At 44.3% G+C, this 19167-nt stretch overlaps 1 protein-coding gene across 5 annotated transcripts in view; it reads left to right on the top strand.

The window, feature by feature from the left end:
* smoc1 (SPARC related modular calcium binding 1) overlaps positions 1–19167 on the top strand; it is a 230342-nt gene that overhangs the window by 110465 nt on the left and 100710 nt on the right. For all 5 annotated transcript variants that reach the window (XM_052016872.1, XM_052016879.1, XM_052016864.1 and 2 more), the window contains one exon: positions 11608–11690. In XM_052016872.1, coding sequence (XP_051872832.1) covers positions 11608–11690 — 83 coding nt within the window. The remainder of the gene's footprint in view (positions 1–11607; positions 11691–19167) is intronic.

The raw sequence follows: 19167 nt of genomic DNA, 5'->3' as shown, positions 1-19167 counted from the left end.
GAGCTTGGTTTGACTTTGCTCCAGACTGGAAAATCTTCTCTTGTGGTTGACAATTAGGATCCAAAGTAAAATGATTTTGGACGGGTCATGTGATTTCCCCAGTGGATATAGTTTTGCACCATGGGCTGCCTGTAATTCAACCCAAGCTGGCACCAAGCTTGCTCAAAGTGGAGAACTGGTGTGGCAAAAGGGAACTCCTTCAGTATAAAAGTCATAAGTTGTCGAGTGGACAGAGCTGCAAGTGCTTTAATTTGAGCCTGGTCTGTGCATCAGCTGATCCAGGACTGCTTGAAATTGACATAAGATATCTTTATTAGTCACATGTACATCGAAACACACAGTGAAATGCATGTTTTGCATAGAGCGTTCTGGGGCAGCCCACAAGTGTCGCCACTCCTCCGGCACTGACATAGCATGCGCACAACTTCCTAACCCGTACGTCTTTGGAATGTGGGAGGAAACCGGAGCACCCGGAGGAAACCCACGCAGACACGGGGAGGATGTACAAACTCCTTACAGACAGCAGCCGGAATTGAACCCGGGTCGCTGGCGCTGTAATAGCGTTACGCTAACCGCTACACTACCGTGCCTGAAGTTCCACAGTGGGAAGGTAAAGCCTTTCATACCTGGAAGTTGATGGGTTTAATCCCAGGTCTGTGCTGGGCCAGGGTAGGGCCTGTAAGTCAAGGGCAGGTTGGAAATTGGATCCAAAACTGGCTTGGTAATGGGGGGCAATGGACGATGGTGGAGGGCGGTTTTGTGATTGGAAGCCTGTGATCAGTGGTGCATCAGAGGGATCAGTGATGGGACTCTTGCTGTTTGTTATAAATATTAACGATTTGGATGTGAATAATTGAAGCTATGATTAGTAAATTCTCAGATGATACAAGGATTGGTGATACTGTTGATAGTGAGGAGGGTATTTGTAGGCTACAGAAGGATATCGATGAGTTGGTAAAATGGGCAGAACATTGGCAGCTGGAAGTTAATTCTTCTAAGTGTGAGGGGATGCATTTTGGGGGGATTAATAAGCCTAAGACATATACAATGATTGGTAGGGAGTATTGGGGAACAGAGGGATCTTGGTGTTCAAGTCCAAGAGTCCCTGAAGGTGGCAGCACAGGGTTGATTAGATGGTTCATAAGGCATACCAGATACTTGCTTTCATTAGCCGGGGCATAGAATATAAGAGCAGGGAGTCTATGGTAAAACTTTATAAAATAATGGTTATATCACAGCTGGAGCACTGTGTGCAGTTCTGGTCACCACACCATAGGAGTGATGTGATTGCACTGGAGAGGGTGCAGAGGAGATTCACTAGGATGTTGCTAAGATGAAGCATTTCAGTTACGAGGAGATTGGATTGACTGGGTTTTTTTCTGAGGGGCATAGATAGGGCAAGTAGTAAAAAGGTTTTCCTCTAGGCAGAGATATACAAAACTGGAGGGAATAGGTTTAAGATAAATGGTAGGAGGTTTAGAGGGATCTGAGGAAGACTTTTTCACCCAAAGGGTGGTTGGAATCTGGTGAAACACACCTCCTGAGAGGGTGGTGGAGGCTCTCACAGTATTTAAGAAGTATCGAGATGAACACTTGAAAAGCAAGGTCATAGAAGGCTATAGGCCAAGGGCTTGGAAATGAGATTAGTATAGATGAGCACTCAATGGTCAGCATGGATATGGTGGGCTGAAGGGCCAGTTTCTTTGCTGTATCTCTTGTGACTCTGTGCCAGGCAGGATGGGGTGCAAATCAGCAGAGCTTCATTGGAGATGACTAACCAGTAATCCTTTCTGGTCTATTGCTGCTCTTGCCAGCGAGGCTCAGATCTTGAAAAGTAAACACAAATACCAACAGGGGGTTGAGAGTTTATATGGGAAACTGGAACATCTTTTGACTGACCAGGTTTCCTTAGTCGGCCTGATTGACAGGCTTTGTTTCCATTTGGGTGGGAAAGACTTTGTAACAGGCCGAGTAAAGGTGGGTATATGGGGGTGTGAAGGGGAGTGGAGTGCACTGTCTGTTCCCTGGCTATATGCATGGATGGGCTCCAACCACTAACACTAGGATTAGTCCGATCTCTGCCTTTGTAGTGGGTTGAGGGGCAGTGGAGGTTGAGGAGCTACATCTGCTGTCCTCGCCCCTTTAACCATACTATCCACAGTACCTCCCTTTTCTCTGAAGCTAATCTTCCCTGCCTTCAGCTGTCAGCTTTCCTCAAACCTCGGAAGCCCAGCTAACCGGGGTATACCATTAAATTAGAGGGCAGGCGTGGAAGTGTGAGGGCAGGCACAGTAGCGTAGTGGTTAGCGCAACGCTATTACAGCGCCAGCGACCCGGGTTCAATTCCGGCCGCTGTCTGTAAGGAGTTTGTACGTTCTCCCCGTGTGTCTGCGTGGGTTTCCTCCGGGTGCTCCGGTTTCCTCCCACATTCTAGAGACGTACAGGTTAGGAAGTTTTGCGCATGCTATGTTGGCGCTGGAAGTGTGGCGACACTTGCGGGCTGCCCCCAGAACACTCAACGCAAAAGATGCATTTCACTGTGTGTTTTGATGTACGTGTGACTAATAAAGATATCTCTTTTTTTCTTGTAGCACGCTCCTCACCCACTACTTTACCTTGCTTGTGGTAAAACTGGAAGTGAGTGAAATGAGCTCCAAGTTCCAGATTTTTAACTTATTAAATATCTGATCTATTCTTGACCCACTTGTTTCTAAATGCTAAAACCCAACACATAAAAAGAAAGGAGATTGGATTAAAATGGAGAGAGGGAAAAATGACAGAAAGGGAAAGTAAGATTAAATGGTAGCATTTTGGTTTGACCTTTGTAACGTTGCAGACAAATGACTGCACACTCAAATGAAATTGAGTGATTTAACAATTTAAATTCTTCCCTTTCAGGCCTGGTGAGGTTAACAATTATCACATCATTAAATTATCAGACTTAACTCTCTGCTTTGAGTTTAATGGGCCTCTTACAGAATTCAGAAAGTCCCTTTGAAGAACTAGAAGGCTGAGTGCATATTGCTGAATGTGCAAAGCCGAATGTGATGCAGTGTAAATCAACCTGTAATTTCTGGAAATTCACATTTTACGGCGTATCTGCTAATCACCCGAGTTTGCTGACTGATTCGGGCCTGCACTGCATCGTTAACACAGCATTACTTTTCCAGCAAGATTCAGCCCAATAAATATGTAATGTCTGCTGCATGAATAAGGTTCCATTCTCTGCAATGAGCTCACGCTTTAAAGAGACACTATCTCTTCTGTTGGTATTCAACAGCTAAATTTAAACAAAATATATAAAAGAAGTTTAAAGTTCCAACTATTGCAGAATTATCCTGAACACATTCCAGCCTTTTGAATGATGACAAGGTGTTTGCAATAAATTCAGGATGGTTGAAGAACTGATTTAACAACATAACCAACCTCTTCTGTTTTTGGTAACTGTTACCAATAGAATTTGTGTTAAATGGCCAATGGAGATTGGCAGGGCCTGGTGTTGATGATACAAGTTTCCTTCTGTCTGGACAGGTATCATTTCACTTACAAACCAGTGCTGGGGAAGAGAGAGCTATTCTGTTGAGATGGGCTCCAATTAAACCAGGCTGGAACCTGAGTGATTAACTAGGACTGGCTTTAAGTAAATAGAATGGAAGGGCAGGGTTCATCTTGGGGAAAGGTTAGCGATTTAAAGGAAAGGGTCAGGGCAAAGGAACAAAGCATTGGGATACAAGAAGGAACATAAGACTGGAAGTTGCTTGACTACATCTTAACGAAGTTAAAGCATCGTTTTACCTCAATGCTGTTTCTGTATGTCTGTTAGACATTATGATCTTTAATAGTAAGGTTCCCAGAGCAGTGTTATTGGGTTTCTCTGTGCAAAATTTGCTGTGTCAGTTTCAGAGTTGATCTGTTGTAAAACTTCAGTCGCTGTCACTTGGCTCAGCAGCTGTGAGCTGGGATGCCAGTCCTTACATTCCGCAATGCAAGCATCACTCTTCCAACCACTGGAGAGAGCTGCGGCTTAAAAAACACCGCCGTGATTGGAGGCGGCGCCAGATAGCTCCCAGGGTCTCAGAGGGATGAGCTGGTGAAGAGCAGTGGGTGCAGAGACGTATCTTTGTTTAAAGGTGCAATGGAGACTGTACTGGGGGACAGCCAGGCATTTCTGGCAGAGGTTGATATGAAGGTCTCTGCAGAGACTATTACTGCCGGAGGACAGTCTATAAGTGTCAGCACTTTGGGAAAGCCTACATCACAGACAGATACCCATGCCTGCTCTTCCAGTTCCTCCGGGCTGAAAAAACACCAGATGAGATCTACTCTCCTTAAGTATGTTTAAGTGCCCTCCCTAATGCAGGAGTGAGCAGCAGACTGTGAGATGTGACAAAGATCATCGGCAGCAGCAGGCTGCAATGATCCTGAGGTCAGGAAGCTGAGAGTCACTGTGACCCTCATCTCCATGGGCAAGGCAGTCCAGACACGTCTGAGGTCACAGATCTTGGGGTGGATAGAGAGTGCAGTTTGAGCATTGGCCCTTTAAGTTTCAGAGAAACGGGGTTAGTAAAAACTGTTTTCTTCACAAGTAAATAAGAATCGTTGAGCTGCTGACTTTTTCCAGCATTTTCCATTTTTACTTACGACCAGGTGGATGCTGCTGTCTCTCTCCTGAAACCACCCCATGGACCTACAACTAGCTGCTCCAATTGCCGTGCGCGTGACGAATATTGGCTATGGATGGGGGCATTGCTGGGCTCCTGTGGCTGGATAGTCTCGCAAAAGCTCACTATCCCGGCTTACACCCCAACAAGCACAACTGGGGTGCATTCCTGGAGTTGTCTGGTGCCCATGCTATGATTTTTCTGCGAGAGAAACAAAGGACTGCAGATGCTGGAATCTAGATGAAACATGCGATGATGCTGGAGGAACTCAGCAGGCCAGACAGCATCCGTGGAGAAAAGCAGATGGTTAATGTTTCGGGTCAGGACCCTTCTTCAGGACTGAAGATAGGAAAAGGGGAAGCCCAATATATAAGAGGCAAAAGCTGAGCAGTGATAGGTGGACAAAAGAGGGGAGGCAGGGTGGGCAAAAGGTGGTGATAGGTAGATGCAGGTAAGAGATAGTGGTAGGCAGCTTTTCTCCACGGATGCTGCCTGGCCTGCTGAGTTCCTCCAGCATCATAGTGTTTTTCATCTAAATAAGAATAGTTGTCCTTAAGACTAGCAAGTTTCAGAATCATTTCTGTAGATGAATTTTTGGCATTGCACTGTTGTTGACATCATTTTGGGGAGTTTTATTTGGAAATAAGTTTCCAGCGATAAAGAAAATCCTGTAGTAAAGTCAGCGGTCAGATTTCCCATTGGTCACTAGGAGGGTCAGAATTGGATGCAGTTCTGATCAACTCAGGCTTAAGACAACTTTTCTCCCAGGGCTCTACAAAGAAACTTCTATGTCAGAGAGTTTACCAGTAATAGTGGACCGGTGAACAAGGTCAATTCAAGGAAAACTGGTAAAACATGAAAAATGTTAATGTATTGTATTTGAATGGAAGAAGCATTTGGAACAAAATAGACTAACCAATTAGTAGAAACAAATGAGAAACAAAGGACTTCAGATGGTGGAATCTAGATGAAAAAAACAACAAGATGCTGGAGGAACTCAGCAGGCCAGGCAGCATCCGTGGAGAAAAACAGATAGTCAACGTTTTGGGTCAGGACCCTTCTTCAGGACAAACAAATAGAAACAAATGAGTTGTTTCTAATAACAATTGCATCGATGTGGTATACATGGTGATCAAGGTTGGGAACTAAGTAAAAGAACATCAGAAAATAGGAGCAGGAGTAGGCCACTCAGCCCCTCAAGCCTACCCCACCATTCATTATTACCCCACCATTATGGTTGATCTGCCACAGGCCTCACCTTCTGTGCCAGTTCCCCACAGCCCTCAGTTCTCAGATTTTTCAAAAATGTATCCACTTCCTCTTTTAATACTTACAATTATCCGGGATAGAGAATTCCAGAGGCTGACATCCTCTGTGAGAAGGAGTTCCTACACACCTCAGTTTTAAATGACTATCTCCTGATCTAGTAACCATTTCCTCTCAGTTGAGGTTCTCCCACTTGTGCAAATATTTCAACATCTACCCTGTCATTGCTCCCTCGGGATCCTATATGTCTCAGTAAGTTCACCCCTCATTCTTCTAAACTCATATACCAGGGTAACTGATGTCTAGAGATGACAATTTTTATTTTAACTATTACCAATATATATATATATAAAAACAATACACAATCATATATTCATGTGTCATCATTCACAATGCAATACGTATTTCTCTTAACAAGATTTACAGTACATCAGCAGGATATGCATTTAGATGAGAGGGTGTAAGTTCAAATGAGACGTGTGGGAAATGTTTTTTTTACAGAGAGTGGTGGGTGCCTGGAATGCACTGCCTGGGGTGGTGATGGAGGCAAATACGATAGAGGCTTTTAAGAGGCTGTTAGGTAGGCACATGAATATACAGAGAATGGAGGGATATGGAGAAGGGAAATAGTTTAGTTAGGTATTTAATTACTAGTTTAATTAGTTTGGCACAACATCATAGGCTGAAGGGCCTATTCCTGTGCTGTACTGTTCTATGTTCTATATCAGCTTTTTTTTCCACATATATTTCATGAGGAATAAGTCTGAGAAGCTGTTACATGGGTCCTGGCCCCTCAGTGTGCACTGTCAGGAGAGCCCTATATTCTGACCTTGCCCTACTGGAGCCTTTGCGGTGGCTGGACCAAGTTTCAGGGCAAAACTCGGCATGCAGTCCTGAATGTGATAGTTGGCCACATTCCGTCATGGACAACTCCTTGCACTGGAAGACCAACACGTTTTGGGCAGACCACAGTTGATAGTCTTCCAGCAGCAGTTGACGTTGTACTCACTGTGTGTTCTTGGGAACAGACCCTAGATCACACAAAGACGGAAAGGGAGTGAGAGTAGATCTGAAGTGGCATCAGTGAGCAATTATCTTAGTCCAGCGACAAGGATAGGATCAGGATGGGTGGAGATAAAGGATAACAAACACACGCTAGTGGGAGTGGTGAGGAAGCCGCTCAACAGCCGTAACAGTTGGAGGGAGAATTAGAAACAAGAATAGTCTGTGGTAAAGATAACACAATTATCATAAGGGATTTTAATCTTCATTTGGACCAGGTAAATCAAACTCTAGTACGAGTTCATGGGATGCATTTGGGACAGCCTTCTGAACAAAATTTTAGAAATGACCAGGGAATAAGAAATCTTCAGCAAATCTATTTTTCTTTGTTCAGTGGGTTTGTGAGTAGAGGGCATGACATTAAGATTGAATTCAAAAGAATTGGAGGTCCTGCCAGAAACTTCAGTGAAAGCAGAATTATACCCCTCGAAAGGGATGAGGTTAAACGATTGAAAAACACAGGATGTGGTGAAAGATGGAAGCAGTTAAGGGGCTCACCTTTACAAAAAGCCTGTATGGGCGTGATCGACAAGAGGACTCCTGCAGTCAAAAGTGGTATCTTTCTGTGTTGAATAATGTCCAGTTACCTCTGTTATACCAAATGTTTGTAGGCCTACTCCCTTCCAATCCATTCCTGTGTTTGCTAAATTTATTTCTCATAAAAGTCAAAATATTCCCCTTTCCTGATTACCCCTCTTCCCAGATGTATTGAAAGAGAACTCCGTCTGTGGGGTGCAGGCATTGGATGCTAGTGGAGTACTTGCCTCCCAACATCTGGTTCTATTGAAATCAGTGGAGTTGAACACATGGAGTCCAGCACAACTGTAAGCTGATACTCCCCTGAGCAGCAGGAAACAGAAACTAAATTTGCCCCCAGTGTCGAGACCAGCAGGAGGAACATTTTCCTTGAACATCAATATTTATGGTCAGGCCCAAGTAGCAAACTCAGATCTCTCCTTTACAAATCTAAGTCTCCTGTCATGTTCCAAATACACAGCAGATGGATTAACCTTAAAACAGAGACCTGATGAAGGTTCTGCTCCAGCATGTTAACCTTTCTCATCAAGTGCTGGTGTCTCCAACACCTCCTGCTTTAATCTCTTCCATGCCTCTCATAATTTTATACATCTCTGTCATGTCACCCCTCAGCCTCCTTTGCTCCGCGGAAAACCAAACCTAGCCTATCCAATATTTCCCCATAACTAAAGTCCTGCAATCCAGGCACAGGCCTGGTGAATCTCCTCTAAGATAAGATACCTTTATTAGTCACATGTACATTGAAACACGCAGTGAAAAGCATTTTTTGCGTAGAGTGTTCTGGGGGCAGCCTGCAAGTGTCGCCACGCTTCTGGCGCCAACATAGCGTGCCTACGACTTCCTGACCGGTACATCTTTGGAATGTGGGAGGAAGCTGGAGCACCCGGAGGAAACCCACGCAGACACGGGGAGAAAGTACAAACTCCTTACGGACAGCGGCGGGAATTGAACCCGGGTCGCTGGCGCTGTAAAGCGTTACGCTAACTGCTACACTACCGTGCCTGCACTCTCTCCGGCGTAGCCACATCTTTCCTATAATGTGGAAACCAGAACTGCACACATTACTCCAAGTACAGTCTAACCACTGTTTTGTATGCAATATAATGTCCCAATTTTTATATTCGGTCCCCGTACCTATGAAGGCAAGCATACCATATGCCTTCTTCACCACCTTATCTACCTGTTTTGCCACTTTCTAGGAACTATGACTTGGACCCCCCAGGTTTCTCTGTTCATCAACAATTCTTAGTGCCCTGCCATTTATTATATCTGTCCTACCCCCTGTTTCACTTCCCAAAATGCCTCATGCACTTGTCAGGATTAAATCTCATTTACCAACGTTCTGGCCAGCTTTCCATCTGATCTATATTCTGTTGTGGCCTTAGACAATCTTCCTCACCGTCCACAATACCACCAATTTTCTTGTCATCCACAAACTTATCATGCCTTCTGCATTCATATCCAAGTCATTAATATACGTATATCAGAGACAAGGCCAAGCAGAAAAGCATCCATCCATTGCTCCCCTCTGCCTCCTTACACCAAACCAATTTTTGATCCAATTAGCCAGCTTGCCTTGGATCCTATGTGCCTTAAGGAATATAGAGGGAAGTGTAGCAATGGTACATCTTTTGTACTTCAGAGTTCATCAGGCCTTTAGTAAACCAGTGCACGATGAAAAAGTGGAAGCTGTACTGGACTGTGAGGATTAAGTGGAAATAGGGTGATGTATAAATATTATTTGCCTCTCTGCTCTGCTTGCATCTCCCTGCTCCACAGTTTTTTTTGGAGTGTATTTAAGCAGTGTTTTCCAATTGAAATCTGCTGCTAATGAAAAATTATTTGCGACCCACTGGCTGTGTCTTAATCTGGTCAGATGTTGTTACAGGTGCCAAAATGCTTTGTTCACCCTGATGTCACATTGCTTTGTGATAACACCGGGCCCCACAGGAGTCGGTGAAAGTTCACGAGGTGCTAGGTCAGTGTGATGCACTCAGTGACTTCACAGTTTCTTTTGGTCGCAGTGGCTTTGTATTGCTCTGTATAGGGACCAGCTCATACCCAGTGAGAAGAAATGTTTCTACGACAGCAGAATTGCAGGTGGCCTGGGTTGTTGTTGCACTGGTGTTGGTTTATCATTGTCACCGAGATACAGTGAAAAGCTAATAGTTTTGTGTACCATCCAGACAGATTATGCCATACATAAGTATATCAAGGTAGTTAAAAGTAAAACAATAATGCAGAATATAGTGTAGCAGTTACAGAGAATGTGCAGTGCAGGTAGTCAAATAAAATGCAAGGTCCACGATGAGGTAGATTGGGAAATCAAGAGTCCATCTTTTAGCATACGAGAGGTCCGTTCAAGAGCCTGATAACAGTGGGATAGAAGCTGTCCTTGAGCCTGGTGGTATGTGCTCTTAAGCTTTTGTATCTTCTGCCTGACGGGAGAGGGGAGAAGAGAGAATGACCGGGGTGGGAGGGGTCCTTGATTGTGCCAAAGGAAGAATGTTAAAATAGCTTCTCAGTTCAAGTGGTGCAATCACTGTTGTGGTTTCCCAGTCAAAGCAAAGGGACTCACCAGCGTGGATCAGGGAAAACCATAAAACTACCACTCACCATGAACCACAAGAGCCATGGAAACTAAATGTCATTTGCAATGTCATAGAACTCTGACAGTAGTAATGGTTCAAATAATAAAAAGTATGGGAATCATCAGGGTATGATGTTGGTCGAGTGGTTAAATTACTGGCCTAATAATCCAGAGACCCGAATTTAAGAGAAACAAAGGACTGCAGATGCTGGAATCTGGATGAAAAACACGATGATGCTGGAGGAACTCAGCAGGCCAGACAGCATCCGTGGAGAAAAGCAGGCAGTCAACGTTTCAGGTCAGGAACCTGCTTCAGGACTGAACATGGGAAAAGGGGAAGCCCAATATATAGGAGGGGAAAGCAGAGCAGTGATAGGTGGACAAAAGAGGGGAGGCGGGGTGGACACAAAGTGGTGATAGGTAGACGCAGGTAAGGTATAGTGATAGGCAGGTGTGGGGCAGGAGGGGAGAGCAGATCCACCAGGGGATGGGTCAAAGGTAAGGAGAGAAAAAAAGGGGGTAGAAAATTTCAATTTAAATCTGCCACAGTAGCTTCATTTCATAATCTGGAATTCTAGAAAAAAGACTAATCATTAGTACCAATGAGCACAGAACTACCAGATTGTTGTAAAAACCCATTGGTTCATAATGCCCTTCAGGAGAAGATCTGCTACCCTTTCAGGTGGTAGGTGGGAATGTGGGGTTGAGGTTACAGTCAGATTGGCACTGAATACAGAGCAAGCTTGAAGGACTGACTGGTCTACTCCTGCACCTTATTTTGCCTTCTTATGACTCCTGACCTACAGTGGTCTGATTGGCTCTGAGATGGTCTGACAATTCCTTCTGATGAAGCAGTAAACACCCGCGTCCCACTTTGCCCACACCCCCAAATAATGAATCCATTAAAAGAAAAGAATAATCCTGGTTTACTGGCAGAGGTGGTCGCCCAGGAGTTCACTGTAAACATTGGCAGGGAAGGTGAAGACAGATACTGATCTAACCAATAAGATCATTTGCTGTGAACATCAAAAACTGCAGAAGCTGTAAGTCTGAAATTAAAACAAAAGATGCCAGAAACAATCAGAAGGCCAGGCAGCATCTGTGGAAGAGAAGCAGGGTTAACGTTTCAGGTCAAATGCCCTTTGTCAGGATTATTAGCCTTCCCGTGGGAAGGGGAGGGGGAGGACCAGGAGAGTGGAAGGACATGAGAGGAAAGGACCATGGAAGGTAGGGGAGAAAAGGCCCTGGGGAGGGGAGTGAAGGGGAGGACCAGACCAGTAATGGTGCTGCTCGGTACTAGGTTGTGTACGATGACACGATTGAATTCATAGATGGCCGAGATGGGGATCCACTCTTGTCTTGCTCTGGAGCTGCAGTGGTTTAGCAACCGTGACCAGATCATAATCAGATTAGTAATGGATCACAAGAAGGCTGGCATCAGGCCCACAGGTTTCTGGAATGCGTTCTAAGTGCTGCCCGTGTTTCTTCCAGATACCAAACGCCTGACTGTGACAGCAATGCCCGGTCCAAGCTCATCGAGGGCGACGATCCATTCAAGGACAAGGAGCTGCAAGGTAAGCCATGTCTTCATTTCCTCACCAATACAGCAGGGAGCGATCAGTGGCTATTGCGGGGAAACCACTGCCACATCTTGCAGTCCTTGAGCAGTTGTGCATGATTGCCCTGTACAAGTGCCACATGTGATTTGACTAATTGACATTTAATTGGTTGCAGATGCAACTCTCCAAAATGTTGATGGTTAATTACAAGAGAATAAGAGCTCTCCACATGAAATGTTGCTTCTCTGCCGGTGTTTAAGTTTGATCCCTTGTCTTTTTTTTACAATAGATGTAAAGAAAATTTCATCTATTAATGGCACAAAGAATTAATGTATATGGTACAGAACTCAGCTCAGAGCTGCTCAGATTTGGAGGCATGATCCTTGAAACCATATCAGCCTTTGCTCTATGAGTTTATTGGTTGGTACTGATCCAAATGGGCCAAGAAATTCCCAGAACACAGTTGTGAAAGTATAAGGGAATGAAACTGTGGTGTTTCATAATGAAACATCATTACTGAAGAATGTGTTGAATAGGAGGCAGTATTTAAAGATTCTGTAGAGGTGAGTGGACACAAAGGTGGTCTGTCAAACAAATTATTTGTGTGCAAGAATATTTGAAACTAAGTAGTCTAACTGTTCCTAGTGAACGTAGTAAAACCTCAATAGCTCAGGGATATCTTAAGTCTACCTCCTGCCTTGGTGAGAAATATTCAGTTATGACTTTAATATTGAGGGGGGGGGTGGGTTACCTTTTGATATTTCTGCAGGTTTAACACACAGCAGCTTTAAATTTCTCTGAGCCACAAGGCAAAGACAAAATTTGAAGTTAAATGAGCTTAATTCAGTTGAAAATCAATTTTCCGATAGATGATGCCCTATTTAGCCATGTAATATGAGTATTCCCATTTGTGAAGTAGATCTCAAATCTACTTAAAAATTGCCACTCATCAGTTAGCTGCTTAATCACATGGAATTATTTATCAGTGTCTCCCTGCACAGATGCTGTTTGTCACATGGGTCTGCTATTTGCCATTAAGCTGATCTCCTTTGATCAAGATTTTGATTGTCTGTTCTAATATTTTCCTTTTGAGACTGTGTTCTGTGAGGTGTCTGGAATGACTTAACACACTGGTGATGCAAGATATGGCTGGAAGTAGGAGTGTGCTGGTTGGGTTGAGCAGCAGCACACCAGTAACCCTTGTAGTTGCCAGCCCCCTGCTGCAGACTGCCCTTTCACCTTGGCTGAAGCTGACTGGGATGCTTTCTGCCCTTTGGTACTTTGTGGTCACAGGTCCAATTGGATTTGGTAGTGGTGGGCAAAGTGTGGGTGGAAATTGGGAGCCTGGCATTATTTGGATTGGAGTAGTGGTGGTGATTGAGGGGAGCAGGGGGAGACAGCTGCAGGACCAAAGGACCATCAGTGTTTAGATAGAGCAGGATGCGAGGGAGATGTTGGGGGGAGCTACAATTTTCTGCTGGTGGTGGTGGGTGGGTTGTACAGCAGATTTGCAACCTGAGTTGCAATTTGGGTAGTTGTGGTGGTGGGAGGTTAGTGCGGGGTGGGGATCCAAGGGTTGGAAGTTATTAACCAACTAACTTGGCCCAGCGCTGCGGTGGGAAGACCTACTTGTTCTGATGGTGTCCTTTGATGGCTATTCCCAGGACAATGTGATCTAGGTTCCCATGTAATGCTTGAAATGGAGTGCTGACCCTGTCCTCCGCTCTGATGCAGAACTCACATTAGAACAGCAAAGGTGACTTGTGCACAGTCTGATTTCTGGAGAGAGGCAGAATGCTAGGTTTAGGAGTGTTTATTACCAGTTTTCAATTGCAGAACATTATGGACTTCCTACAGCCTGTATGGTATAAGTGGTGCAACTTTCTGATGTCGTGGTGTAGACGATGGCAGCATTAAAAGAGAGAGGTTTGTTTATATTGCACTTCTCACAACCTTCGATTGCTTCATTCCCAATTGTTGTTACTAAATGCGCTTTATAGTAGCACAGCACTTTGAAAATCTCCCTCTGAACCCCATGCATTTCAGAGAACAGTGCACTGAGGTGAATAAATATTGTTTTGTGCTACTGACCTGCAATTAGTTTCTCAGCCCTGCTGTTTCTACTCCAAATTTGAAATTGCATTTAAGAGCATTAGTTGCAGGAAGTAACTACTGAACTGTTTCATTCAGGCAGGACCTCCAGTGTCCAGCTTAAAACACTAGTGCCACTGGAGACATTGCTTTAGGGTGAAGCATTAAACTGAGGTCCCATGGATCCTTCAAGGCTTGTACAGAAGATCCCACGTTACCATTCAGAGAAGAGCACGGGATTCTCATTGGTGTCCTGGCCACAATGTATCCCTGAACCAATGGATTAATTACCCACTTACTTCATCCCTGTTTGTAGGAGCTTGCAATACACCAATTGGTTGACTACACTTGAAAGAGAGTGTGGTTGAGAATAAGTACAGGTTCAAGCACAGCATAGAAATGGGCCCTTTGGCCCACCTTGTCCTTGTTGACCATGATGCCTTTCTATGTTAATCTCATTTGCTTGTATTCCCTCTACACCTTTCCTATCCAAGTACATGAAAGGCATGCATGTTCTTTGGGGGTGGGAAGAATTTCTTGGTTGGTAGTACTAAAGGTGTGTGAGAGTACTGGCCACTAGGTATGCTGAAGCCCTTCTCATAGAGCAATAGAGAGAGTCAGCATGGAAACAAGCCCTTTTGCCCACCAAGTTCACACTGACCATCAACCACCCATTTACTCTAACCTGTATGAAGCCCAAATTCTGATCAACTTCACCCAAATTCTACCACTCACCTACACACTAGGGGCAATTTAAAATGGCCTATTAACCTGCCAACTCGCACGTCTTTGGGATGTGGGAGGAAACCAGAATACCCAGGGGAAACCCATGGAGTCACAGGGAGAATGTGCAAACTCCACACGGGCAGCACCGGAGGTCAGGATTGAACCCAGGTCTCTGGTGCCGTGAGGCTGCGGGTCTCCTAGCTGTGCCACTGTTTCAGTTCCATTGAGTTGAGTGGAGGGCAGTATCACGCACGGCTCGTGCTCGTGCACCTTTAACATCAGCAACCAGGTAACATTTCTCTCCTATTCCTTGTGTCCTTTTCTCAATCACATTATTGTTCAACAACCAATGCCAGAATTTTTTTAAAAAGTTGACCAAAAAAAACACTAAAATATATTTAATGAGAGCTGCAACAGAAAATGTAAAGAATAAAAATGTGACACATTTATACTTTGAACACTGTACGGTTTGTTGACCTTTACTGCTGTGATGGTTTAAATAACATCTATATTTGAATCTGAATTCAGTTTGCCTTCAGAGAGATTTATGCTTTGCAGACAATGGATATTTTTATTTCTCCTCTGAACATGGTCATAGTTTTCATCCTCTGAATGAGGACAGGAGTGAAGTGACTTGTTTTTATTTTTATCCATAATTCTTGTGGTTTAAAAGAAAATTCCAAGCATACAATTGTTGTGATCTGGTTAATGACCTGATTTAGATCTGGTTAATGACCAGGCAGCATCAGAGGAGGTTTACCAGGATGTTGCCTGGTTTAGAGAGTATGCATTATGAGGAGAGACTAAGGGAGCTAGGGCTTTACTTTTGGAAAGGAGGAGGATGAGAAGAGACATGATAGAGGTGTACAAAATATTAAGAGGAATAGATAGAATGGACAGCCAGCGCCTCTTTCCCAGGGCACCAATGCTCAATACAAGAGGGCATGGCTTTAAAGTAATGGGTGGGAAGTTCAAGGGAGAGATCAGAAGAAGGTTTTTTTACCCAGAGAGTGGTTGGGGCATGGAATGCGCTGCCTGGGGCGGTGGCGGAGGCAGGTACGTTGGTCAAATTCAAGAGATTACTGGATAAGCATATGGAGGAATTTAAAATAGAGGGATATGGGGGAGGAAGGGGTTAGATAGTCTTAGGTGAGGTTTAAAGGTTGGCACAACATGGTGGGCCGAAGGGCCTGTATTGTGCTGTGCCGTACTGTTCTATGTTCTAATGGCAGGCCGATCATAAACCTGCCCACATTTAGCAGCTTGTGTCCTATTCTGCATCATTTCCTATTCATTCATCATCTTTGTGCCCACTGATCCAATCCACTGATGCCTTGATTTTAGAATTTACATTCCTGATCACTCTGCCTTCCTCAGTCTTCTTAGTTACCTAGGCAACAAACGTCAGGCTGCTTTGGTGAAACGTGCAGGGTCCTGGCTTGTAGTGACCAATGCTGTGAATCAGCTTTGGGTGGGTTCCTTTTAAGTGCGAAACATCCTCCAACAGGCTGTCCCTTGGGGCCCCACTCCACTCTCCACCCCACCCTACTTGACACCTTGACTCTCTATGCTGCTGGTGAACTAGAAGGATGCCAGTCCGTTTGCCATCCTGAAGTGCCCCAGCTGCTGGGGAGAGTTGGAAAATAGGCAAACTTTGAGCAAAAAAAGTTCCACGGCCTGGATTGTGCATTCACAGCTGACCTCATTGCTACCTAGACAACAATCCCATCACTCTGACAACAATCCCTTGAAAATTCAATTACACATAAATAATTAACAGCAGGCATAAATTGTGACAGTGATTCTGATTCTGAACATAAGCATTCCTTACAGTGTAATTATTAGTTGATTTAATATCTGCAGCACAAAGTGTCCCCTCTGAAGGAAATTCCTTTAAAATCTGAAGATGCATTTAATATCTGTATTTATTTGGTTGAATTAGAACTGTAGATTTAGTGGTATGTTGTGTAGTTTTTGGCAACCATCCATTCAGTTTTTTGACAAAATGCCCATGCTAGATGGGACAGGCTCCACCACGTTTAATAGCATTTGATGAATAGCTGTTTTATGGTCGTCCGTGGTTTTTAAGACTTACTCCATCCAGCCATGGAGTGAGAAATCCTATACCGCTCCCATTTGCCAAAGATCAGAACTGGGGAAACAATAATTGCTCCAGACTGAATTCTGCAACCACATTAAAGGCTGGGCAGGCTCAGAGACTTCAGAACAATGGCAGGGGTCACTCTGAGTGCGCCAATCCTTGCAGCACTGAACTTGCTGCCTTTCTAATCAATGTGGATTGTTGATGAGTAATTTGGAACACACTTAAACTTCCATATTCAAGATGGCAAAGTTTTGACTGGTGCCCACTTCACCAGACATTTATAGCTATTGTCGATTTTTGTTGCTGCAGCTTCTGCCCATTTGCTTTCTGCGGTCATGAGTGTCGAATACTTTTCCTTTCTTCTTCAGAACACAGAGTTAAATACAATAAAATGCAGGACTTATTCTGAGCTCTGTCACAGGAAGAGATTACCAGGTGGACAGGGATAAAGATTCAAGGATATGGTCAAAGCATCTTTGGGAAAAATTGCAATATTCCGGCTGACTCTTACCCTGTGTCCACTCGCAGTGGAGGAGGAGCATTCAGGATGGTATTTAGAAGGTCGAGGCGGAGCAGTGGGACAGTGCAGAAGCCTTGTGTAAGCAGAAGGAGGAGTGCAGTGTCTCACCTTCCCACCCTCGCAAGCACCACTGTCCCATCTATGGAAGAGTTTGCGGTTCCCCTATCAGCCACCTCGTAACCCACAAAACTGGTGTGGAAGCAGTGTGCCCTTGATTCCGAGGGGCTGCCTGAGAGGAAGGTTCACAACCTCCATCACAGGCCCCAATTTATCACCGTAAAATGTCCATAATGTTCCATTCCTTTTTAACATGCCATCTTTATGATCTTCCTGAATGACAATGAGCCACTTATAGTTAAGAAGTGCACAGTTTCCGGGGAACATTGCAATGTTGACAGCAGCAAGTATCTTATTCGACTGTATTAAATAGTTACGTATGTGCCTTCGGTGAAATGAAGCAGGTTTTGTTTCCTGCTGTTGTTTGCAAAATGCATCCCCTCATGATCCTGAATGCTGAAGAGCACTTTTATGTCTTAGAGATTCAGAGAGGTATAGAACACAGAAACAGACCCTTCAGCCCAACTCATCCATGCTGACCAAGATGCCTACCAACACTAAACCTATTTGCCTGTGTTTGGCCAATATCCCTCTAAACCTTTCCTATCCATGTACCTGTCCAAATGTCTTTTAGATGTTGTAATTGTACCTGCCTCCACCACCTCATTTGGCAGCTTGTTCTATACACCCATCACCCTCTGTGTGGGGAAAACTTGACCCTCAAATTCCCCTTTAAATCTTCTCCCTCTCATCTTAAACCTATGCCTTCTAGTTATAAACTGCCCTACCCTGAAGAAGAGACTGTGACTATCTCCCCTATATATGCCCCCATTACTGTATAAATCTCTATAAGGTCACTCCTCTGCCTCCTTTGCTCCAGGGAAGACAGTCCCAACCAATCCAATCTTTCCCTAAAACTCAAGCCCTTCAGTCCAGGCAACATTCCTGTGAATCTTTTCGGGACCCTCTTCTAACTTAATCACACCCTACCTATAGCGTGGCAACCAGAAGTGCATATAATACTCCAAGTGCGTCTTTGTTTAAAACAGAACTTGTCATAGCCAGAAAATAAAACCCCAAAATGTTGTTACTGTGTAGCAGAGGGTGAAGGCTATAGCAAAAAGAAATGTGTGATAGGGGTTTAACCTACTTATTGGTTCAGTGACATTTAGAAATGTGACCTGGGCTTGCACTGTGTGGAAGGAATAGCAATGGGACATCTCTGGCAAGTTGTGCCATGCTGATTCCAAATCCTGCATGGAGCTGTGCTGGGAGCAGCCTGAAAAATCCACAATTTAGTGAGAGCAATTCAGGTGGAGTTTGTAGTTGGCCTTGTTTAAGTAAATGTTGCTTAGTGTATTGGTCCATGTGGAATGATTCTCACTGGTACATGAAAACAAAACTGTCTTTTCATACTAATTTATAAACTTGGTGATAGGTCTCTCAATTTGGAAAAGGCCTTTAGAAGGATTTTTGCAATATGTGTTTCCTGGCCAGCTATGCTTTGTGGGATCTGGCATTGTGTGCTAAATGTTATAGAGATTTGTAGTTGGTGTTTGAGATGGTTTGGAGTTGCTGTATGGTCAATTTACCGGAGGAGTGCTGTCAATGATTCTTTTCAATAAGACTTTGAATCCAGGGTGGATAAAAGATCCCAAGACGCTATTTCAAAGAATAGCAAAGGCTGTTATTTATCTGGCTCGGAAACTGACAGGTGAAATTAATCAAGAGCTTCCTAAAAGGCACTTGGGGATAATCTAGAATGAAGATTGGGGGCAGAAGCCCAGAAGAGAGACTATTTCAAGAACAGTTTGAGTCAAGGTATGGGGGCTGGTCAGAAGTCAAGGCCACAGCTGGCCACCTCTGGTTGGAAGAGCCCTGGTCTATGCTCAGATTGCCAATCCCCTCGGAGCTACCTGGAAAGACACTGTTAGAAGCTGTGTACTCTTGATGACCAGTGAGCTTGCAAATTGCATGACATTGGAAGATCTGCC

The sequence above is a fragment of the Pristis pectinata genome, chromosome 1 (assembly GCF_009764475.1).
Source record: "Pristis pectinata isolate sPriPec2 chromosome 1, sPriPec2.1.pri, whole genome shotgun sequence".
Classification (NCBI taxonomy): domain Eukaryota; kingdom Metazoa; phylum Chordata; class Chondrichthyes; order Rhinopristiformes; family Pristidae; genus Pristis; species Pristis pectinata.
Note: the sequence above shows the minus strand (reverse complement) of the source record. Positions and strands in the feature narration are given on the sequence as shown.